Source organism: Prionailurus viverrinus, chromosome D1, assembly GCF_022837055.1.
Source record: "Prionailurus viverrinus isolate Anna chromosome D1, UM_Priviv_1.0, whole genome shotgun sequence".
NCBI classification, from domain to species: domain Eukaryota; kingdom Metazoa; phylum Chordata; class Mammalia; order Carnivora; family Felidae; genus Prionailurus; species Prionailurus viverrinus.
Window position 1 is genome coordinate 54825659 of NC_062570.1, and position 24723 is coordinate 54850381.

At 39.0% G+C, this 24723-nt stretch overlaps 1 protein-coding gene across 1 annotated transcript; it reads right to left on the reverse strand.

Annotated features, from left to right (window-relative positions):
* Positions 1 to 10787: 10787 nt before the first annotated feature.
* On the reverse strand, positions 10788 to 24484 carry AQP11 (aquaporin 11). The gene is made up of 3 exons (XM_047878330.1): positions 23835 to 24484; positions 16557 to 16673; positions 10788 to 11128 (listed from the first exon to the last, which is right to left on the reverse strand). The coding sequence occupies exons 1-3, from the start codon at positions 24454 to 24456 to the stop codon at positions 11049 to 11051; spliced, it is 819 nt and encodes a 272-aa protein (XP_047734286.1). The 5' UTR covers positions 24457 to 24484; the 3' UTR covers positions 10788 to 11048.
* Between the last annotated feature and the right edge of the window lie 239 nt (positions 24485 to 24723).

The following is a 24723-nucleotide window of genomic DNA, read 5'->3' on the forward strand; positions in this document are numbered from 1 at the left end:
CGAACTCATGAACCGTGAGATCATGGTTCAAGTCGGACGCTTAACCGACTGAGCCACCCAGGCACCCCTTATTATCCCACTTTAAATTTTTTTTTTTTTTCAGCGTTTATTCATTTTTTGGTAGAAACAGAGCACGAGTGGGGGAGGGGCAGAGAGAGAGGGAGACACAGAATCCAAAGCAAGCTCCAGGCTCTGAACTGTCAGCACAGAGCCCAGCGCTCATCTTGAGCTCAGGGACCGTGAGATCATGACCTGAGCTGAAGTCGGATGCTCAACCGACTGAGCCACCCAGGTGCCCCTGTTATCCCACTTTAGAGATGAGGAAGCTACAGAGGTAAAATAGGTAAAGTCATAGATAGTGAGCTGAGATTTTTTTGTTTAATTTTAGAGAGAGCATGAGTGGAAGAGAGGGGCAGAGGGAGAGAGAGAGAGAGAGAGGGAAAATCTTAAGCAGGCTCCATGCTTAGTGCAGAGCCCACTGTGGGGCTTGATCCCATGACCATGACCTGGTCCAAAATCAGGAGTTGGATGGTTAACTGACTGAGCCACCCAGGTGCCATGTGAACTGTGTTTTTGAAGCCTGTGCTCCATAACACTGTAGAACCTTCCCATCTGCCAGCAGTTGAAAGGAAGCAAGTTCTCTCTTCACTGCAGGATTTTAAATGTTAAAATTTCAGTGGACAGCACAGGAAGTTCCCAGATTTCTCTGCTGGCAATCTCAGCAGCACTCATAATTCTATCCTAGACATTTATGTCTTCTTCAGTAAACGGGGTATTCTCATGGTCTAATCTTAGAAATTCTATTTGAGTCCGTTTTTGAAGTCATACTTATAAACTTATACTCGTGACTTTCAGTGAAGCAACAAAGTGCTCTGATAATAAATAATCAAAATGTCAAGGAGATTCTGTGCACTGTTTCCTATAGGCACTGCTGTGGTCAGCATAATGCAGTCATCTTAGATGTAGAAGACCAAGCATCTAGTTCTGGCTTGGCAGACAAGGTATTGAAACCTCTCTGGACCTATTTCCTCATCTGTAAAATGAGGGGATTAGATTAAGTGACTTTCAAAGATTCAGCTGTAATAACATTCTGTAATATTTTTCAGTTGCTCCCATAGCTTTGAGAAAATAGAAGGTGAAAAAAAAAAGATCAGGTCAGACTTCTTAAAAATGAAATTCATAATCAGTAAACCAACATTTCTTGATTCTGTTTGAACTTAATTTCAGTGTTACTGGGATTGTTTGCTTCCTATTTCTTGATGTAGAGGAAATTTAAAGAAAAGCCATGGACATTTTCCCCTGTAATGTGAATCATCCAAAATATCCATTAAAGCTAGTGTTTATAGTCATCTGTTCTAAATTTTGTCGTTTAAAAAATGTATTCATAGGGGTGCCTGGCTGACTCAGTTAGTAGTATGTAACTCTTGATCTTGGGGTTGTAAGTTTGAACCCGTGCTGGGTGTAGAGATTAATTTTAAAAAACCTTAAAAAAAAATAAAAAATGTATTCATTAAAATGGGTTTTCTCCTCCCACAGATCAGTTTGTCAGATATTGATACTTTTCATATAAGCTTATTATGTTTTTAAAGTTTATTTTTGAGAGTGAGCATGTGAGTGAGCAGGGGACGGGCAGAGAGAGGGGGGAGAGAGGATCTGAAGCAGGCTCTGTGCTGACAGCAGACAGCCTGATGCAGGGCTTGAACTCATGAACCATGAGATCATGACCTGAGCCAAAGTCAGATTCTCAACTGATTAAACCACCCAGGCACCCCCAAATAAGCTTATTAATCTTTGTACATTATGTATTTTGAGGTCTTGTTAGGATCTCTGTCAGTATTGGTAAAGATGAGAGATTATGCACAGATGATCATGGTTATATAGCCCTTTACTTTTAGAAGAAGACAGGGTATACTTTAAGAAGAACAATTACTTCGGGCATCTGGGTGGCTTAGTCGGTTAAGTGTCCGATTTCGGCTCAGGTTGTGATCCTGCAGTTTGTGGATTCGAGCCTCAGGTCGGGCTCTGTCTTGACAGCTCAAAGCCTGGAGCCTGCTTTGGATTCTGTCTCCTTCTCTCTCTGCCTCTCCCCCACTCACACTCTCTCTCATAAAAATATTTAAAAAAAAAAAAAAAAAAAAAAAAGAACAATTACTCATTGTTCAGAGGGATACTAGATTTTTTAGATAGAATTTTTATTTATCTGCATGGTTTTAGATAGTATCCTTATTACTATATATATAGCTAATTCTCATGCATCTCCTGTTTTATTTTTTTTTTTTAATTTTTTTTTTTTTTTTTCAACGTTTATTTATTTTTGGGACAGAGAGAGACAGAGCATGAACGGGGGAGGGGCGGAGAGAGAGGGAGACACAGAATCGGAAACAGGCTCCAGGCTCTGAGCCATCAGCCCAGAGCCCGACGCGGGGCTCGAACTCACGGACTGCGAGATCGTGACCTGGCTGAAGTCGGACGTTTAACCGACTGCGCCACCCAGGCGCCCCGCATCTCCTGTTTTAAAAGTGTTTCTAGAATGGATGAATCTATATCTGGCACCCATCCTCTTTGGCTAATACATAGTAATTCTAAGCAGATCTCTTATGAGGATTCCAATAGAATTATTACTATTCCTTGACAAAGGAGCTGAAACTGAAACATTTTCACTAGATCTCACTCTGCTCATATATACATAAGTAAAACCAATATGTAATGGTGGGGGGGAATGTCATAATTGCAGATGAGAAGTCAGTCCCAAAACTTTTGGGAGAACAGTGAACCTAGTCAGAATTTTTGTTAATAATATAATTCTAGGAAGATAAAGAAAATAGGGGCACCTGCCTGGCTCATTAGGTAGAGCATGTGACTCTCGTCCTCAGGGTTGTGAGTTGGAGCTGCACGTTGGGTGTAGAGATTACTTGAAAATAAAATCTTAAAAAAAGAAGATAAAAATAGAGATATATAACCAGGGAGAAGAAAGCTAAATGAAAGTGTATGGAGGCTAATTTTTAAGACTTTTTAAAATTATTATTTTGAAGATTATATGAATCACTAATATACTTAGAACAAAAGTACCTAGAAAGTGGCTCAGAAAATGTTAAGTATTACACAATAGTAGTAATTCATTCTTTTCATAACAGAAAGAAGAAATAGCAGATGCAGTGTTAACTCACCTCTTAGGATATATCCGAGAAGTCTGAAATTGAAACATCCTCTGAGCAATTAAAATAGATGTGATGAAATTTATTCATTTTCCTCGTAGGACCTCTTGGCCTTCAGTGCAAGTCTCTATCCCTGCTCTGCAAACAGGTCCAGTGTACTTGAGCATCTAGTTTCTAGGCATGCAACAGGATAGAAAAGGAAAAAAGGCGTGGTTGCATCAGGCATATCAGTAGCAGCAGTAAATAGCTGACAGAATTATGAAGAAAAGCAAATACAGGTTTACCCAAAAATACAGCAGACCAAGCCTTCATGGTATATAGTGCCAGTAGGATAGTGTAGCAATTTATGTTCATAAAAGTGCGACTAAAAATTATTAGCATTAATTCTAGTTGTAAGTAGATCCAATTCTGGCTAATTTAAGCAGAAAAAAGTCTTTTGGAACACTATCTGGTAGCTCACAAGATGGACAGGAAAACGGAAATAAACCAGGCTCATAAAAAGATTAGCAACTAGGAGTGGCCTATATAAGACGCTATGATTCTTCTGTTGCTTTTAGACTGATTTTTTAATTGATCCCGTGCCTTTTGAGTCACCACAGAGTCCTGATTGGCAGGAGCTGTGTGTTGCCAGGGACAGAAAACAGGAGTATCTGGCCCCTTCAGCCTCTGCAGTGGGAGGGCACTTCCTTTACGCAGGTACTCACAGTGGTGGATTACCCCAAATAGAAAGGATACTCAGATGCTTGCTTGCAAGAAACTTACAGCTGTCTGCTGCAACCGTAAATCTTCAAAACAAAAAACAAAAATAAATTGAGACTGTACATAATAAAAGATTTTTTATAAAAACTGATGGTCACACTATTTGTCAAAATTAAAAATGGAAATATTGTTTGACCCAGAAACTCCATTTAAAGGAATTTATTCTATAAATTTGCACATTAGGAAAAGTCATATATGTAAAGATCATAATTGCAACTCTACTTATTTTTTTAATTTTTTAAAGTTTATTTTAAGAGAGAGATAGCAGGAGTGGGGAGGGGCAGGGAGAGAGAGAGAGAGAGAGAGAGAGAGAAAGTCCTTAAGCAGGCTCCACCCTGTCAGCACAGAGCCCAATGTGGGGCTTGAACTCATGAAACCGTGACATCATGACCTGAGCCAAAACCAACGGTCGGATGCTTAATCAACTGAGACACCAGGCATCCCCATTGCAACTTTATTTGTGAAAGCAAAAGACCAAGGACAACCTCATTGTCCATAATTAGGCCTGGGTCAGTTACTTACAGTACATCTGTATAATGGAAAACTGTACTCCTCAAAAAGAATTAGGTAGATCTTTATATACCAATACTAAATAAACTCAAAGATACATTAAATGAAAAAAATGAAGATACTTCTATAAGAGAAAAAGGGCTGGAGGTTACAGTGGAGATACATCATCGCATGCTTAGGTGTACACAAAATATCCCTGAAAGAGAAGTGGGGGACTGGGATGGGAGGGGGACTCAGGTCTTTAACCATTTCTAGGTGGAATTGCGTCTCCCCAAAAACATGTTGGAGTCCTAACCCCCACCCAGTATGTTAGAATGTGACCTTATTTGGAGTTAAGTCTTTACACAGGTAAGTGGAGTTAAAGTGAAATCATTAGGATGGGCCCTAATCTTATATAGCTGGTGTCCTTATCAGAAGGGAGAATTTGGACACAGACAGACATGGGCAGGGGGAGGCCATGTGAAGAGAGAGGATTATAGTGATGCATCTACAAGCCAAGGAGCACCTTAGGCTACCAGAAACTAGGAGAAAGGCCTGGAACAGATCCTTCCCTAGTGCATTTAGAGGGAGCATGGCCCTAGTGACACATTAATCTTGGACTTCTGGCTTCCAAAACTGTGAGACAAAAATTTCTGTTCTAAGCCATTCAGTTTGTGGAACTTTGTTATGGTCATACTAGAAAACTAACACATCCCCCATGGTCATTTTTGTTTGTTTGTTTGTTTTTGTTTACCTGAGGAATAGCAAGCTGGCTATATATAAATCAGTTTAAAGTTTCAAAGAATTAAAAATTTATAATTATCATTCATTGTGTAAATGAACAACTCTGCAGTTAAAGCAGGTAAAGGAAAAGTTGGTTATCGCTACCTATTTTATAAATAACCTGTGTTCTGAAATATGTTTGATATAGTAAAAGGTTAATGTAACATACCAAATATTCACATGCAGCTAAGAAATAAAATTATACAAGCACAGTTGAAGATTTCTGTATTCCCCTGATCCCCCTTCCTCCCCTTCAGAAGTAACCACTGTTCCAAATTTGGCATTTGTCATAACTGTGTATGTGTTTGCATTTTTGCTCCACATGTATGTAGCATCTAAACATGTGTGGTATTGGGTTGTATGTTTTTAAACGTTCATTATTTGAATCCTTGTGCTGCTTTTCCTACTTAGCACATAAAAATTTTATCCAAGTTGATACAGGCAGCTCTATAGCACAGTTAATCCATTTTCTTGATGGGCATTTAAGGTTCCAGTTACTCATTATGAAAGCAGTGCTGCAGCAGAAATCCTCGTGCATGCCTCATGCACACGTGTGCATTTCTCTATTGCGGTACCTTTCCGACTTCCTGTTATGCCTACAATAATACATTTCCCACCAGACCCACAAACATTGATTTCTACTAATCCCAGAAATGGAAATTTCATTAAAAACACAGTTCTTAACTTTCCTAGATGTTGCTAACCTGTTCTCCAAAACAGTTGGGGAAATTTACACTGCCATGTTAGGGAATAAAATTTATTGGTTATATCCTCACCAGCTTTTAATATATCCAGACTTAATTTTCTGCCAATCTCACGAATTTGAAAGTAAGGTTTCATCGTGATTGAAGTTTCTATGTTCCTGATTACTAGTGAGACTGAACACCTTCCTATTGTGTACATTGGACTTTTCATATTTTTTGCCCAATTTTTAAGTTTTTTTTCCTTACTGATCTGTTCTTTATATATTCTAGATATTAATCTCCTAGTCTGTGATGTCTTTTCATTTTGTTTACTATGTCTTTTAAAAGTCAGAAGTTGTGGAATCCTGTATGCTTTTACAAGGAAAATGATTCATTATGTAGGATGGTATACGTTGTTCTAGCTCTAGCATTCATTTAGTACAGCTTTGCTACAGTGTAGTTTTAAATAACTAGTTCACAGAAAGTTGCTAAATAGGGCAGTGATGTCAGTAGTCAAACTTACTTCATATGTAATTTTTCCTAAAACATTAATATTTTGCACCCCAAGTTACCTGTAATTTTGTGAGTTAGAGGAAGACATGTCTTTAGGTCTAAAATAGGAAGCGGTGGCATGATTTGATTAATAGGATCACTCAAGCATTAGAAATAGGAAGTTATTGGGGCACCTGGCTGGCTTAGTCAGTAGAGCGTGCAACTCTTGATCTCAGAGTTTAGGTTTGAGCCTCACGTTGAGTGTAGAGATTTCTTCAAAAATTAAAATGTTTAAAAAAAACAACAGGAAGTTATTGGAGTAATCTGGACAAAAGTCAGTAAATGGAGGCTTGTACTAAACTGTGCTAGTAGGCCATAATGCAAAGTAGGAAAGCCTACATACCCTAGAGAAACATTATGTAGAGGGACATGTACAAGAAGCATTGCTTTAGGGATGTCTGGGTGGCCCAGCTGGTTGAGAGTCCGATTCTTGATTTTGGCTCAGATTCATGAATTCGAGCCCCACTTCAGGCTGTGTGCTGATGGTGTGGAGCCTGTTGGGATTCTCTCTCCCCTTCTCTCTCTGTCCTTACCCCACTTGCATTCTGTCTCTCTCAAAATAAACTTAAAAATTGTTTTTGTTTTTTTTTTTTAATGTTTATTTTTGAGAGAGACAGAGACAATGCGAGTGGGTTAGGGGCAGAGAGAGAGGGAGACACAGAAGCAGAAGCAGGCTCCAGGCTCTGAGCTATCAGCACAGAGCCCAATGCGGGGCTCGAACTCACAAGCTGTGAGATAGTGACCTGAGCCAAAGTCGGACGCTCAACCGACTGAGCCACCCAGGCACCCCTTAAAAAAATGTTTTTAAAAATAGAATGGAGAGGCGCCTGGGTGGCTCAGTTAGTTAAGTGTCTGACTCTTGATCTCGGCTCAGGTCATGATCTCACAGTTTGTGAGTTCGAGCCCCACATAGGGCTCTGTGCTGACAGTGCGGAGCCTGCTTGGGATTCTCTCCCTTTCTCACTGCCCCTCCTCCACTTGTGTGTGTGTGTACTCTCTCTCTCTCAAAATAAATAAACATAAAAATAAAAGAATGGATATGCTATGCAGTTTGGTTTTTTTAAATATTTATTTATTTTGATAGAAACAGAGCACAAGCAGGGTAGACAGAGAGGGAGAGAGAATCCCAAGCAGGCTCTGTGCTAACAGCACAGGCTGAGTCACCCAGGTGCTCCGTGCAGTTTGAATTAGCTAAAGCTGCATGTATCAACTTGAATTATCAGACAACTAAGAGATACCAAATATATGGATGGATAGGAGTCTGGAGTCGGGAAAGTTGTACAAGCTGACGATAGAAATTTGGCATTCATTAGGGTATAGTTGCTATAAAGCTACAATACTGGGGGGGGGGGGTGCCTGGATGGCCCAGTTGGTTAAGCATCCAACCCTTGATTTTGGCTCAGGTCATGATCTCATGGTTTGTGGGTTTGAGACCTGCGTCAGGCTCCTCACTGACAACATGGAGTCTGCTTGGGATTCTTTCTCTCCTCCTCTCACTCTGGCCCTTCCCTGCCTACGTGCTCTCTAAGATAAATAAACTTAAAAAAATTTTTTAAATCATTTATTAAAAAAGCTACAAGACTGGATGAAATTACCAAGAGAATAACTATAAATAGAAAAGAGCTCAGAGGACTAACTCCTGGGAAACTATCATTTAGTTTGGGGAGAGGAGGAAATAACAGAAGAAATTGAGAAGGCAGTGATTTTCTGGAAATGAAGTATTTTCAGGAGGATACAATCAGTTTTATCAAATGCTGCCGGTAAGTAATAAGGACAAGAACTTGCTTTATCAGCATGGAAGTCATTGATGGGCTTGGCAAGCATGGTGGAGGTGAAGCCCTGATTAGAGTGCTTCAGGGCACATCTGCCTATCTAACTCTTCTTGTGCCCGCATGTGCTTACCTTTTCTCCTGCTACTGTACATGATCTAGCTTTGCTTCTAGCTGAGACCAACCACAGAGTTGTGCACTTGATTCTGTCTTCACTAACCTATTAAGAACTATGGATCTGGGAAATCTCCCCTTCCTCTCCTACATCATCAAATACTTTCTCTCTGCTGCATCATTCCCCTCAGAATATACACATGCCAAGATCTTTCCCATCTTAAAAAAAGATTCTTTCTTGACCTAATTTCCCCCTTCCACTACCGCCCACATTTTCTTCTCTTTAGGGCAAACCTCTGAAAGAATTGTCCTACTGCTGTATCTTTTTTTTTTTTTTTCTTTTTTTCTAGTTCATGTTCAGGTGCAGGCAAGGAATAAGCAGACAGCTGGGTTTAATCAAATTGTGGTTAAGCCATGTGAATATAATGAGACAAAAGAACAAGGGAGTTAAGATTCTCTACAAGTGTGTAATTTAAGCTGTTTTAGGACAAGGGGGATACATGAGAGGGGTGAGAGATGTGGAAAGGTGGTGTTAGTGGAGACGGGCTCTCCATGGAGGTCAAAGGATCACTGCAAATGAGGTGCCAGAGTGAGTAAGCTAGGAGGGGTTAGAGGTTTGAGATCCTACAAGAGTGAGTTACTGGTAAAGACAAGCTGAAGTTTATGAACAAAGTTGTAGCTGAGGCAAAACAGAAGGAAAAAAATCATTGAAAAGCTTTTCAAGTCCAACCAATGAACTGAGAGGCCAGGACACTGGAACGGTCATCTTCGTGGGTATTGAAATCCCCAAGAGCTAGAACTGGAATGGCTGTAGAGGACGAGAGTGAGACAGGAACTAGGTCCTTAAAGGAACGGCATGGCCAGGGGGCGGGGAAGGGGGAGGATGTTGAGGGCATTCTGGGGCAGATGACTGCATGAAGAAGTACCCAGGTGGCAAATGGCACGGCCCGATGACAGGATTTTAATGGAGGGAGCAGAGGAAAATAGATGGGAAGCAGCAATGAGGAGAGAGGAGTCTTCCACCTCCAGACCCAGTGTCAGAGGCGGTGTAGAGGAAACTGCTGCTATTTGAGAGGCCACAGTCTCACACCCAAATTCTGACGAGTTTAGAGGGCCGGGTGTTTTCACAAATTAATACTACTCACGAAACAGTAACTGAAACACAGTTTCATGTTTGGAAGACATAGGGAGTGGCAGAGGGATCATTTTAAAGGGAACAACCTTTATTTTGTGTTGCCATGATAGGACTCAGGCCTAGTATTGCCAGATCTTTTGGGTTTTTCAAGAAGCCAGAACTGGAGTTTCGCGTGAACAAGACTAAAATACTAGCTTTTTATTTATTTTAAAGTACTGTGCAGACCAAATAAAACTGTGTTTAGCCATTGTAACAGTTTCATGAATTCTGCTTTTTAAAAGAGAAACTACTATGGTATTTTTAAGTTCATGAGTCAAAGTCCATGATCCTCAAACTCGCTGCCTTGCCAGGTAGCCTGAGCCGTTCAGTCCTGTCTGCAGGCGTAAAGAGAGTGACTATCTACAAGCTGATCACGAAACAGCACTTACATTACCTGGCAATTTATCAGTTGCTTAATTATTACTCAAACAGATCTGATCTCACCCCATATTTTTTTACTTTCAATTCTAACCCTGATAATGGAATTTCCTATGAAGAGAAATGCACTTACCCTTATTTATGGCCTGAACTTTTAAGGAAAAGGAGACCTCATACAATAAAAGAAAGCTAATGGAAGAAAATTTACAGGCTGTTTAAACCTAACAAAACAAAAACTAATTAATTCCTAAATAAATTTTAAAGATTTGAAAGATTATAATAAAGTTTTAAAGATTATAAAATCTTTAACGTTGCTTCAAAATCTTCAATTTTTCTTTAAGTCATAATGATGACTGAGAAAATTTTTTGTATTGAAATAGAAGTCTTTTTGACCTCAGGACAGCAAACCCCTCTGGACTTAGTTTCCTTATCTGTAAAGTGGAGATTAAAAATACATGCCCTACCTACTACATAAGGTAGTTGTTAGGATCAAATGAGAATGTGAAAAGCTTACCTCCTGCCTTTTGTGAGTGCTTTGTTTATTCTCTTCAAGAATAACAACCTGCCTAAAGCTAGTGAGATTGTCTGTTTAGAGAAAATATTTTAGATTATTTATTTTAGATATTTTAGATTATTTTTAGATTATTTAAAATATTTAGGAAACCCCTTGAGTGTGAGTGGATATATAATCTACTTCCCCAAGCAACTTTCCTGTTGATAGGTGACACTACTGATGGTATCACTGTGTGAGGTAGTGGCTGAAAAGTACCCTTTCTGGGTCTGTAAGCATGACTGGTCATACATTGGTTAAAAATCCTGTTCATTCAGATGATACTTGGTACACACTCTTTCTGTGGTCCTACCATCACTTCCCTTCCCTTCTCCCCCTCTGCTTTTTTTTCCCATCAAAATTAATAATTATCACTTGAGATTTATATTTCATGTAATGCCTTTTCTAGCAGCATTTAATACACACTCAAAAGAACAAGTCTTAACTGAGAAACACAGGATATCTCCTTTTCACAGTAATTTTTTCTTTCAGTTCCAGTGATGAAAACTACAAGGCAGCTTCCTCAGAGGAAGCTAAACATTGATGAGTCCAGTGCAGCCAGGATGTTGAATATGAGGTGATAAAATCTTTATCACCTCCAGCTTGACTGTCCTGTAACTTAGTCTGAGTCTTTTGGAATAGTTACTCGTTTTTATTAATAGTATGGTTGTTATACAGCCATGGAAGGAAAAAGTTGAACATCAAAATCATCAACAATATACCTGAAAGACAAAACAGAGTAAAATAAAAACAATCTATAAGGAAGTTCATAATCACTCAGTGGCTATAATTTAAGATTATATACATAGAGATTTGGAAAGCTATGTTTAAAAGAGTTAGCTGCATCAATTCTACATGAAACATTTAGATTTTTTTTTATTTTTTTATTTGTGTGTGTGTGTGTTCAAGAACACTTTTTAAAAAAATTTTATTTAAACCCAAGTTAGTTAACATATAGTGTAATAATGTTTTCAGGAACAGAATTTAGTGATTTATTACTTACATATAACACCCAGTGCTCATCTGAACAAGTACCCTCCTTAATCCCCATCACCCAAAACCAGTAGATATTTTTTAATCTAACATTCTCACATTATTTTTCTTCAACCATGAATCCTTAAAAACAGTGTGTACTCGGCAAAACTAGAAGGATCTAAACAATGAATTGAAAGGATAAATAGGAGTGCCTGGGTGGCACAGTCCGTTGAGCATCCAACTCTTCATTTTGGCTCAGGCTGTGATCCCAGGATCGTGGGATCGAGCCCTGTGTCAGGCTCAGCGTGGAGCCTGCTCAAGATTCTCTCTCTCCCTCTGCCCCTCCCCTGCTTTCCCTCTCTTTTGGGGGGGGGGGGATGGTGGGATAGGGAGAATAAAAGGATAAATAGAAAGATCTGGAGTTCTACTTCTCGCTCTATTACTGACCTCCTGAGTTAGAAACTCTGGACTTGAGTCTCCATTTGCTCTTCTCTAAAATGGCAACACTGTGTCCCCTCCATGCCCCAGACATGTACTGGGAGAACAGAGCAACTGAAAGTGCTCAGTTTTCATTTAGAATGCTCAAACATGACTTTCTCCTTTTTTCATCAGTCACAATATTAATAGCACAAAACAGAAAATTTAAGTGCTGAAATTTTACACCTTAAATATAAAATATGTTTTAAGGGCTGCCTGGGTGGCTCAGTCTGTTAAGCGTCCAACTTCAGCTCAGGTCACGATCTCTCGGTCTGTGAGTTCGAGCCCCGTGTCGGGCTCTGGGCTGATGGCTCAGAGCCTGGAGCCTGTTTCCGATTCTGTGTCTCCCTCTCTCTCTGCCCCTCCCCCGTTCATGCTCTGTCTCTGTCTCAAAAATAAACGTTAAAAAAAAATTTACAATTTAAAATATGTTTTAAAAAGTCATGTATTAGTAAATCTTTATTTTTGAGGTCACACCAGGCAAATCTAGCCGGTGGCTATTGGTTGATTTTCCATTGGGAATAGGGCTGGAGGAGATAGTCACAGGGCTCACATCACTGTCTTGAAAGGGAAGTCTGCAATAATTAATGTTTTTATCATAACATATTTAGGCTTAAAGCTCTGAATTAGCTTAAACTCAGATTAAGAATGAATTTTGTCACATGCACATTGATATTATTTTAGTCCTGTTTGATCAAAACAGGAAACCTTAGGTTTAACTAGCATATGGATAGCTTAATATACTGTTGAAAAATGAGTCTGTTTTGCGACCAAAGGCTTTAAATGGAAAAAAAAAAAAAATCCATATGTTAATTGACCTACAAAATTTGACATTTTCTTTATGAAATCAAAGCTAGATTGTTATATTTAAACCTTTTTCCAAAATGTAATTTCAGTTTCATAGCAAATAGAATTTGCTAATTTTCATTTTATGGAATGTGTAAACTAGAGAATTCTATATGCATTATTATTGTCACATTTCTAATATATATAAATATATATATATATTTATTTTTTTTAGTATTTATTTTGAGAAAGAGAACACGCAAGCAAGCAGGGGAGGGGCAGAAAGAGAGGGAGACCGAGGATGGAAGCAGGTTCCATGCTGACAGCAGGGAGCCCCATGCAGGGCTTGATGCAGGGCTTGAACCCATGAACCACGAGATCATGACCTGAGCCAAAGTTGGACGCTTAACCAACTAAGCCACCCAGGCACCCCAAACATTTCTTTTTTTTTTTTTTTCAACGTTTATTTATTTTTGGGACAGAGAGAGACAGAGCATGAACGGGGGAGGGGCAGAGAGAGAGGGAGACACAGAATTGGATACAGGCTCCAGGCTCTGAGCCATCAGCCCAGAGCCCGATGCGGGGCTCGAACTCACGGACCGCGAGATCGTGACCTGGCTGAAGTCGGACGCTTAACCGACTGCGCCACCCAGGTGCCCCAACACCCCAAACATTTCTAATATTTTAAATTAATTTTAGGAAGATGGCAGGAGCCATTAGAGGAATTATAAGTACCTCTGCTGTGAAGAAAAACAAAGAGTATGGCTTCCAAGAATAGTTTGCTCCCTGCTTGGTCAAGAATGGAAAGCTATCTTGGGATGACTCTCTTCCGTCTCACTCAATAGCATTGCCTAATGTGGCTTTAACAGGGTTTTGTTTGTCTTGATGCCTCATCTCTTAGCTGTTTGAAGGCCTCTCATAAAATGACAATTTCTTATTTTTCCCATCCTTCTTATAGTTTGTGACCTTATTTCATTTGGTGCCATTTTTTGCAATGGAATGTAACTTCAATGAATGACAGAATTTATTTTTTTTTTAATTTATTTTTTTTAACGTTTATTTATTTTTGAGACAGAGAGAGACAGAGCATGAACGGGGGAGGGTCAGAGAGAGGGAGACACAGAATCCGAAACAGGCTCCAGGCTCTGAGCTGTCAGCACAGAGCCCGATGCGGGGCTTGAACTCACTGACCATGAGATCATGACCTGAGCCGAAGTCAGCCGCTTAACCGACTGAGCCACCCAGGCGCCCCAATGAATGACAGAATTTAACAGCGAGCTGGAATTCAGTATTCTAAAAACTGCAATTTATTCACATATATCACTTATCCACATCTATTGAAGGATTCTTGTATTGCTCTTCATTCCTAAACTTCTTAAAGAAGCATAGGAACATACCTCTTCAAACAAAAAGCTGTAACAAATTTCAGTTAAGTCTATTTAGAAAAAAGCTAGGAGATCCATAGGCCAACAAAGAATCTTTGTATATTTTCAACAAGCCAATTAGGGCTAGCTAGAGAGAATTGCTAAAAAGTTTAATCCCAATTTCTTTTTATAAGATCTTTTTTAAGTTTATTTATTTATTTTGAGAGAGAGAGAGAGAGAGAGCGCGCCAGGGAGAGGCAGAGGGAGAGGGAGCGAAAATCCCAAGCAGGCTCCGTGCTGTCAGTGCAGAGCCCCATGTGGGGCTTGAATCCATGAACTAAGATCATGACGTGAGCCGAAATCAAGAGTCAGATGCTTAAACGACTGAGTCACCCAGGTGCGCCCCAATGCCATTTTTGAAAGATTCCTTAAATAGGAAGAAAGAAATGAATAAAAGTGTTTTTTCTTTGGGTGTTTGGATATTTGGAGGGATAAGTGGTTCCATAAAATGTTTTGGTAATGGCTATAAGTAATGTTACCTTCCTGTTTGGACTATGCTAACATGAACAGAATGTAGTCTTTCCCCACTCTATTACTCTCTGGTCTGTACACTTTCTAAAGCGTCCAAAGTGACTGTTCCTTTTTGTCTATCATGAGATTTTTTCTAGTATATTCTTCCAAGAAGAAGTTATTAAGTGATTTAGGCTGGAAAACACTGATTAAAGAAAAAAAACATTGGGTGCCTGGCTGACTTAGTGGGGTATGACTCTCAATCTTGAGGTTGTGAGTTCAAGCCCCATGTTGGGCATAGAGATTACTTAAAAAAAGAAGAGAGAGAGAGAGGGAGAGAGGGAGAAAGGAAGGGAAGGAGGGAAGGAAGGAGGGAGGGAAAAAAGTCATGGCCATTTTACAGAAAATGTCATTACTTCTGATTTTTTTTTCCTTTTATTTACTTTTATTTTTGTTCCTTTTAAAAATTATTTTGGAAAGCACTACTTTTTAGTATTCTTTCAAGTAATGGATGAAATAATTCTTTAGTCATAGGCCTACTGTTAACATAGTAGTTAGAGCACAATAACAAATATATAACATTAATAATACATGTGGATTGTAAATATGACATTTTAAGAGAATATTTCCAAACAAAAACTATCAGTAGACCTATCCAATTAGTGACCTTTATAGCTTCATGAACTTCAATGACCTTTTTAATTTTTTGAAATCAAGAGTAGAGAAAATTTTAAAGAAGTTACTGGAAAACACGAGCAATCTGCAGAACTGAACAACAGCTGCCATTGTTAGCACTTTAAAATGCGGATTTTCTCTGGCATTTTTCATGTTTAGGTTGTTTAGGTCCACAAATATCATGACTGAGCATAACAGGTACTGTGAAATAAAAGCATGGAAGGTGAACAGGAGGAGTCAGGTGTGACGGCTAGTCAAACCTATTATGCCAATGTTCCCATCTAGATATACCCAACTTTCTTTCTTTCTTTCTTTCTTTTATTTTTTTATTTTTTTATTTTATTTGACAGAAATGAGCAATAAGAAACAAAAACTGCTGTGGACAAAAAGAAGGATGAAATAATAAAGACCAGGCATCCTCACATTCATTTATAGTTACAATTTATAATCAGGCTTAAGAGAGATGATGAAACAAAATCAAGAAATGCTGATAACTTATACACCTGTTTTATATATCTGTTTTTTATATATCTTACATATCTGTTTTTATATATCTGTTTTATATAACTGATCCAGATAGTAATAACAGGAATACAATTTGTGGATAATTTTAAAACTATATTTATTACAGGTATCCATTGTTTCATGAGATGCTCTTCTGCAAAATGAGTCAAATTTGGAAAAAAAATTCCTTTAGCACGAAAGAAAGGCGGTTTTTTTTTTTTGTTTTTTTGTTTTTTTTTAAGTAATCTCTACATCCAGTGTGGGGCTCGAACTCACAATCCCAAGATCAAGAGTCGCATGCTTTACAGACCGAACCAGCCAGGCACTCTTGAAAAATTATTTAAAAAAACAAAATTTTTTTTTAACGTTTTATTTATTTTTGAGAGAGACAGAGACAGAGACAGAGTGTGAGCGGGGGAGGGGCAGAGAGAGGGAGACACAGAATCTGAAGCAGGCTCCAGGCTCTGAGCTGTCAGCACAGAGTCCGATGTGGGGTTGGAACTCCCGAATGGCGAGATCATGACCTGAGCTGAAGTTGGATGCCCAACCGACAGAGCCACCCAGGCGCCCCAGAAAAATTATTTTCTTAATGGAAGGAATGACTCCTCACTTTTTGGCCCATATATCTGAGGGTTTCTTAAGGTGGTATCATGCATGGAATGGACTACCCTTAACTACGTAATTTTGTTTCTTTGAAGATAAAAAGTTCTAAAGGATACTGTACACGGTATGTTAACTACCTTTTTCATTTTCTTTTTGTACATACTCTGGCTTTGGTAATTGACATGTTACAGTGATACTTCCTATCGTATTTTAAGATACCCTAATCTTTTAATCATATTCATAAAAATATGCTTACCTAAAGAAGGAGCGAGCCAATATACTATAAAAAATCGAAGGAATGCTTCATCAAAACACTTCAAATGTAGTGAAAGTGCCAAAGCTGGATTAAATACAGCTCCTGTTAGACTTCCTCCTGTAATACATTTTAAGCAGAGTGATACCAAACCATATATTTTACATTTTCATGTAACTAGAAATAAAGGGCTTACTAGATACAACTACTTTGTTTTAGGTGTTTAAGTATTCTTATGCTATAATCTTCCTTTGCAGAACCACCGTGCATATTATAGAGTATAAAAATAGATTGTAGATGATAATATGCCAGGTATTAAAAAAGGACATAAGAGTTTTAATCCAGTGCTTTTCCTGTGTATTACAGAATGCACATTGAAAGTTAATCCACTCTATTATTGTTCCTACAAGTTTATGAAATGGGAGACTTGGCTGCCCATCTTAACATTCACCAATTTAAATGAATGAATAATAATGAAAATAAAATGAAAATACATTTAAAATGGATACAATGCCCCAGAATCCTCTTGGACTTAAGTATATCTTTGTGTTTAAAACAAAAGTAAAATGGACCAAAGCGTTATCATTGACTCTGTTTTTACTTGTCAACAGAGAGAACCCTGAAGAAGGGACTGTGAATGGCATGTGAATAAAGTGGTTACTAAATTTTTTTAAATAAAAAGAGTGGTCGTGTACAGCTGGGGAAGACAAGCACAAATTCTAACTGTTGATTGCTTTTCAGGATTCATGGTACAGCTCTACACCCAGGTTCTCTGACATGGGGCCTAGGAGTTTATACCTCTGGCTGGCCTCACAAGCAAGTGAGAAAAAGCAGAGGAGGCTGGACTTCCTGTCTGGTGGTACCAGACCTGTGGCTCAGCTTTTCAGAACACACTCTAAGAATATTCCTGAGACAATGACATTTCTGTTGCTTCTTCCGTGTGGAAGCTTGGGCACACACATCTGCCTCTGACTCAGCCACAGAGACAGATCCCAAGATCTTCACAAATTTTACCCTGCCATGTGCCACTAGAGTATGTTGCCTTTATAAAATGCAGTAAAATTAGAAACTAAGTGACCCTTTCCTAAGATTTCACTGATGAGATTTCATACTTGATAAGGCTGAAAACAAGCCATGTCAAGATGAACACATTGACCAGTGAACTAAGTTCACTCCGTGGCTAAGAGTTTTTCCTAGCACACCAGCCTCACAGCATGATTCATATTCACGTCTCAGCAATTCTAAATGACACCATGTCATGGACCTTCAGAATCATTCTTGAATCGTCAATCCCGGAATGTTAGACCTGCAACTGCCAAGCACCAACAGGATTGTCAATTCAGTTCAATAAAAAAATTGAGTTCCTATATACTAGACATTATGGGTAAAAAGATACTGACTTACACAGGTCTTTACAATACCATGTAATATAAGCTATTATAATATTAGTGACCTGTGATTTTTTTTTTTTTTAAGACATGGATCAGTAAAATAGAAAACCACCACCCTCATAATTAGCTCACTTTGGTGTTCCCATTAGGTCTTTGTTATTTCCGTTAAGTCCAAGAACACGATCTATCAGTCTTCTGCCATCCTAAAATTCAAACTACTTCACTCTCCTTATCTTCTAATCCTCACATGTCTAATTCTATTGAATGTGACGTGGTGAAGCTGCTCCTCCTACCAAGAGGTAAAGTCTATTCCCCTCTCTTGAATATGGACTGGCTTTCAACTTGCATTGACAAACAGAATGCAGCAGAAGTGATGCTGTGCTAATTCTGAACATGACAAGTGACGCTGAGTGAATTACAGGTCTCAGTAAATCCATCAGCTTCCACTTTTTGCTCTCTTGGAACAGTGCCCTGACCATGTAAGTAAGCTGGTCTAGGCAGCTGGAGGATAAGAATCCACATGGAGTATAACTGAGGCACCTTAGCTGACAGTTGCCACCAACTGCTGGACATGAATGAGGCTACCTGGGCTCTTCTAGCACTGCCAACTGCCCAGCTATAAGATCTCAGAGGAGTTTCCATCTAATCCACAGAATCATGAAAAACAATAAATTATGATTTTAAGCAATAGTTAACTGATACAGAAATTCTTTATCAGGAGTAGGTTCTGTGTCAACAAAAGCCCAAAACATGTGGCTTTGGCTTTGACATTTTAGACTATATACCTCTTTTTGCATGGGGCTGTCGTATGCATTGTGGGATGTTCAGCAGCATCCTTGGTCTTCACCCACTAGATGCCAGCACATCCATCTCCCCCACCATTGTAACATTTAAAAATGTGTCCAGACATTGCTGAGTGTTGCCTGGGGAGTTTTCCTGCTGAAAACTGCTGTTGTAGAGAACTACTGATACTTGTTTACAAGTAGACATACACAACGTTGTTTATAGTAGCAAAGAACTGGGGGAAACCTGAGTGTCCATTCATAAGAAGGTAGCTAAATAAGCAAGCTTCATAATTTGGAATTACATTCAGTATTTTGAAATAATGAGAGAAATCTCTTTACTACTTAACACTGGTAGATCTCCAAGATACCACTAAACGACCACCACCAAAAAAAGTAAACTGCAAAAAGGCATCATACCTTTTACATTAACATGAACATACATAAAACAATAGTTTATATAGGGTCTTATCTGTATGTATAATAAATCACATAAAGAGTTTGGAAAGACATACACACATGCATGTGCAGAGGACTATCCTTGTGGGAAGAGCAAGCAAGGAGGGAGAGGGGACAGGCATGGATGGTGGCAGTCAAAAGGCACTTTTAGTCTCATCGGTAGTGTTTCAATGTTTTACAAAAAGAACAAACACATTCATGCATTGTGCAATTAAATGTGAATTCATCAGGCACAGGACTAACAAAATGGCTTTGAAAAATGTTACTATTTATTGACATCTGAAGGGGAGAAGTCATAATAAATATATATTGAAGAAGAGGTATCAATGGGAAGATAGAGCTGGCTGATTGCCCAGAGTCTTACAGGACAGCACGAACTTGGTGAAATTACCACAGTTAAAGACTGTGTCAAAGTCCAAGTTACAAATCTGTCAATTCTAGATACTAACGTTTCTCAATACTCCTAAAGGGAACCAAATTCTCTATGACAGGATGACACTAATTACAATCACAAGACTCATATATAAGCCAGAATGTCAATGAACTAATTTACAGTGGAGGCTAGCCCTTTCCAGTGACCAGAATATTTGTGCCAGGTACTATGCTAAGAACTTAAAACACATTATTTATATTCCTCATAATGGTCCCAAGAGATAGATGCTATTATTCTCCATTTAAAAGATGAGGAAGCAGGCCTAAATTAAGCATCTCTTCTAAGGGCATAGTACAACTCCAAACCTGTGCCCTTAGCCACTATATTAGTAAATGTTTTGGACCTTTGTTTGGAGCAGTTTTTCATTTGTAATTTAGCACTTATTTCATATGGTTATTGTATTGAAAGCAAACACATGTAAAGGACTTAGTTCCCTTCTCCTTTGACAAATAACCTTACCTATATTCTTCATCATTTAGAAGGATACCAAAAACTCCTGAATGTAGTAATGAGATGAATTAAAAATACTACGAATTATTCAAACAATGCATTAGGCCAATTTTAAAGCCCTTAGGTGTAAAATATAAAATACCGGATATATATTATTTCTTCTGCATTATTTTTTAATGTGAATAGAGTATTTGCTAATTCATTCATTCACTCATTCCAAAAATACTATTTATTTGTAACAGGTGACACAATGTTAAGACCTGGTTATATGTTATAATGAATAAAAAAATTTTAGTTTCTGTATTCATAAAGCTTTCTGTCTGGTGGAGGAAGAGCTCTGGAAACAAGTATATAATTAAAAATTCTACAAAGGAAATGAAAAGGTGCAGTAATAAAGACAACTTAGACATGTAAAATACCAGATTTTTTTTCAATGTCTAATTACAGTTGACCCTGGGACAACATGGGTTTGAAATGCATGGGTCCACTAATATGCAGATTTTTTTGACAAATACAGTACAGTAATGTAAACATATTTTCCTCATGATTTTCTTAATGTTTTTCTCTAGCTTACTGTATTATAACAGTATAGTATATAGTACATATAACATACAAAATACATGTTAATCAACTGTTAATGGTTAAGGCTTCCAGTCAACAGTAGGCTATTAATTTTGGGGGGAATCAGAGTCATACATGGATTTTTTACTGTGTAGGGGGTCAGTGCCCCTCACCCCTGCATTGCTTAAGGGTCAACTGTAATTACACAATGAATGCACCTCTGTCTTATCCTGTTCATTGAACTAGATTCTCCCAAAATCTAAATTAAGGAAGATTTGCTTGAAATTTACATTAATAGTTTTATAGCTCTAATATGTTAATAAATCACATAGCATTTTTGTTTTACTTTATTTGGGAAGACAATGAATACATGTTAAGTGGTAATAACATCAATGGCCTCCATGTGCACATCAAAAGTCGAGGGTGCTAAATCAATACATAGAGAACCAGACACATGGTCACTGGCTGTTGGAGGAGCCTGGGCCATGTTGCTGGACTGGTTTGTTCTGTAATCTTAAAATACAAAACCAGTTACCTTGATGCGACCTGTATTGGTGACTTCTCAGTGCTCTCAAAGTACAAGTGATTAAAGAAACATCCCAGCATGCAACTATGTCAAATCAGTACCAATAGTATCTTAGAAGTTAAAAGACATATCAAGCTTGTAATGAGACCTGACTTAGCTGACCCTTCCCCTGGCTTTCCTTCCCTATCCTTTCTTAAATCCTTCCTACAAAAGCCTCACTTCTGCCTGATAAAACAGAAACTCAACCAGTCCCAAGACAGTTTCATTCCATCTGGAACAACTTTGGTCTAAAGTTATGTCATATACATAGAAAATAATGGAGAGTGAAATGGCTTAGTATAGCAACACCCAAAGTGTATTCTCTTCTGCTACATACTCCTAGACAAAATGATTCCGTAAGTTTGAAAAACTTCCATATTCTCCTTTTGGAGTTCCACAATATACAGCAGTGTATACAGAGCAGTAAAGGCTCTTTAAAGTCTTAATATTAGAAAATCTGTTTAATCCAGTGTTTGCCAAACTTATTTGCCAACAGAATCTTTTTGTAACTTAAATTGTTTTAATTATGGTGAAATACGTATGGCATAAAACATACCATTTTAACCATTTTAAGTGTATATCCAGTGGCAATAAGTACATTCACAATGTTCAACTATCACCATTATTTCCACAACGTTTCCATCACCCCAAATAGGAAATCGGTACCCATTAAAGAAAGTCCCTATTCCTCTCTGTCCCCTAGTCCCTAGTGACCTCTGTTATACTTTCTGGCTATACTCCCTGGCTATCCAGAATTTGCCTATTCTGGATTTCTTTATAAGTGCAGTCCTGCAACATTTGTCCTTTTGTGTCTGGCTTATTCAACTTAGCATAATGTTTTCAGGGTTGATTCATGTCACAGTATTTATCAGAACTTAATTCCTTTTTATGGCTGAAGAATGTTCAATTGTATGTACATATTTTTGTTACTTTTGAGGAATGCAGTGTAGGAATGCTGATAATGAAATGAGTATAACCTTTAATGTCAGTACCATGATTCCAGCACATTCTAGCTGTGTGACCTTGGATAAGACATTTCACTTTTGTGAGCCTCACTTTACTTAAAATGGGAATAATATATCCATCAGTGAGTTTTTCTAAGGATTAACTAAGATAACTCATATATATTTCCTGTATTCTTGGTATATTGCCTGATGAATATTCTTATCTCCCTTATATTGGCAGAAAAGAAAGATAACAATAGATCAATTTCTGTAACAGTGGTAATTCATAGTTGTCTATTAGGTTCTACCCCTGCAAACAGTCTCCAGTGCTCTCAATACTTAACCCACTAGCCACTGACCACTTGAAATGTGGCTACTGTAGCTGAGGAACTGAATATTTAATTTTAGTTAATTTAAATCTAAATAACCACATGTGGTTAGTGGCTTCCAAACTGGCCAGCACAAGTCTGGATGAGAGCAGTGGTTCTCAACTCTAGTTTTATGTTGGGATTATCTGGAAAACTTCAGGATACACCATTAATTATATAAGTACAGAGCTAAACAGTGACATAACTTTTTGCAAGAGATGATTCTCTTCCTCCATGTGGCATGCTTGTTCTTTAGCCAAAACCTAAAACTTTAATAAGCAGCTATTCACCAACCCCTCAAATATACATATATGCTTCCCTCTCTTCTATACCTTTTATTTCCATCTGTGTCTACACAAAGTATAGTACTAGATCTAAAGGAGGGAAGCTGTATTGGAAAGTCTTTCATTTTTATCCTGGGAAGCCAAGCAAATGTTTAGGAGACCTTATCCTTAGGTTTGCTTCTATTCATAGTTCCAATGGGTAGAAGATAGACTCTTACCACTAATTTCCTTTTATCAGAGTCCTGTCTCCAAAACATTTTATATAGTCTCAATGAAGCTACTTTGTTGTAATCATTTAAAATGACACATTTCATCATTAAAATTTTGTTTTTTGGATTTTCTTGTCCCATTTAGGATATCCAGGTTACCCACTGCATCTGACATCTGTCAAAGTAGACAAATCGGTTGCAAGAAATCAAAAGATTTCTCAAGTTATTTGTTTTTAAAAGCATCTTTAATTTCAAGCAAGTTTTAATTTCAAAACACATCTTTCTTTATAGGTCACTTAAAAGTTCTTCTGTAACTCAAGATGACTTGTTAAGGAAATAAGAAATGACTTTAATTCTGTAGAAAAAGAACTAAATAAATTAAATTTAAATTTAAAAAAATAAAAAGAACTAAAAACTACAGAACTTCTACTCCTCCCTCTGACTACTAACCAGTCATGTAGCCTGTGCTTTAAATTGGAAGGAGCTTTTTAAACTCACGATCATTTTTCAGTCAGAGTGTCAGGTTGGCATGAGGGAAGAGGTAGCTGATAAGTTATCTTTCTTCTCTACCATTAAAACAATCCCTTTGTAGGATATTTGAACCCTTGGCAATATCTCACAAGATCTCAGTTTCAGCACAGTAATGGCTCCTGAATGGAGGATCTAGATGTCTGCACTACTGGTAAAGAACACGCTGCAAAATGGTCAGAATAATGGAGATACCAATATTGACATCGCAGATGTGTAGGGCTTTCAAATGTACCTTGGTAATGAACTTAGAGCCTCAGGTCATAGAGGCTCCGGACATGCCATGTGTTTTGTGGGAATAACAAACCTGTGTAGACCAAAAAGGTGATGATTGCTGCCAGCAGGTGGATACGAAGCTTGGTTCGGACCTCCTGGAAGTGCAGCAAAGCGCTGTGGAAAATAAAGGAGCAGATGGCCTCCGTGATGATCGCTTTGGGCAAGTCCACTTGAATGGGATTCCTGCAAGCGAAGCTCCTCTCGTCGAGGTGATACTTGCTCAGCCCCAGGCTCCACAGGACGCTTACGCAGTACCTGCTGCACAGGGCACCAATCAGCTGAGCCGACAGCCTAAGGGCACCCGTCTCGGAGGACATTCCCCCCAGCAACATCTGCATCATCACGCCACACGGGTTGCTAGAGGTGCCCACCAGGGTCAGGCCATGCACCAACGAGAAGAAGTACACTAGCGTCAGCGGCCAGGTGGGGTGCGCGGGTTCCTGCTCGCTCAGCAGTTGCAGCTCATGGGTGCAGCAGCAGAGCTGGAAGGTGGCCAGAAACTCCAAGACGAAGGTGTGGATCATCGTGAACCTGTGCAGCTGCTGCCGGGTGACCACGCGGGCCAGCCCCATGAACAATACCAGCAACAGCATAAGCCCCAGCGAGGTGCAGTTGTCCTGCACCTCGGGCCAGAGGCCCCACAGCGCGGTCATGGCTCGCTCCAGGCCAGACTAGGCTGCCCGCTTGGCTCTGGCAAAGGCAGTTTAGGGGCGGGAGTCCGAAGTCCCCAAGTCCTCAGCCCCGCCCCCTCCTCACGCCCCTGGGGCGGGCCGACTTCTAGGCCAGAAGGAGGCCCCCGGGCGTCGCGCTAGAGGACTCCTCCCCCCCTCCCCGACTCGGAGCTAGGGTGTTGGGACCAGAGCCGGGGAGGAGGGGAGAGGCGGGGCGGCAAGGGAAGCTCTGCTAGGGCACTAGCTGAA

What these genes read in the sequence shown, in the direction of transcription:
- AQP11 (XM_047878330.1), bottom strand. Translation starts at nt 24,456, where the DNA reads ATGACCGCGCTGTGGGGCCTCTGGCCCGAGGTGCAGGACAACTGCACC. An exon ending in CACCTTTTTGGTCTACACAG is followed by an intron (nt 16,674 to 23,834) that starts GTTTGTTATTCC and finishes AATGTATTACAG; the next exon opens with GAGGAAGTCTAACAGGAGCT. An exon ending in TTGGCTCGCTCCTTCTTTAG is followed by an intron (nt 11,129 to 16,556) that starts GTAAGCATATTT and finishes TTTGTCTTTCAG; the next exon opens with GTATATTGTTGATGATTTTG.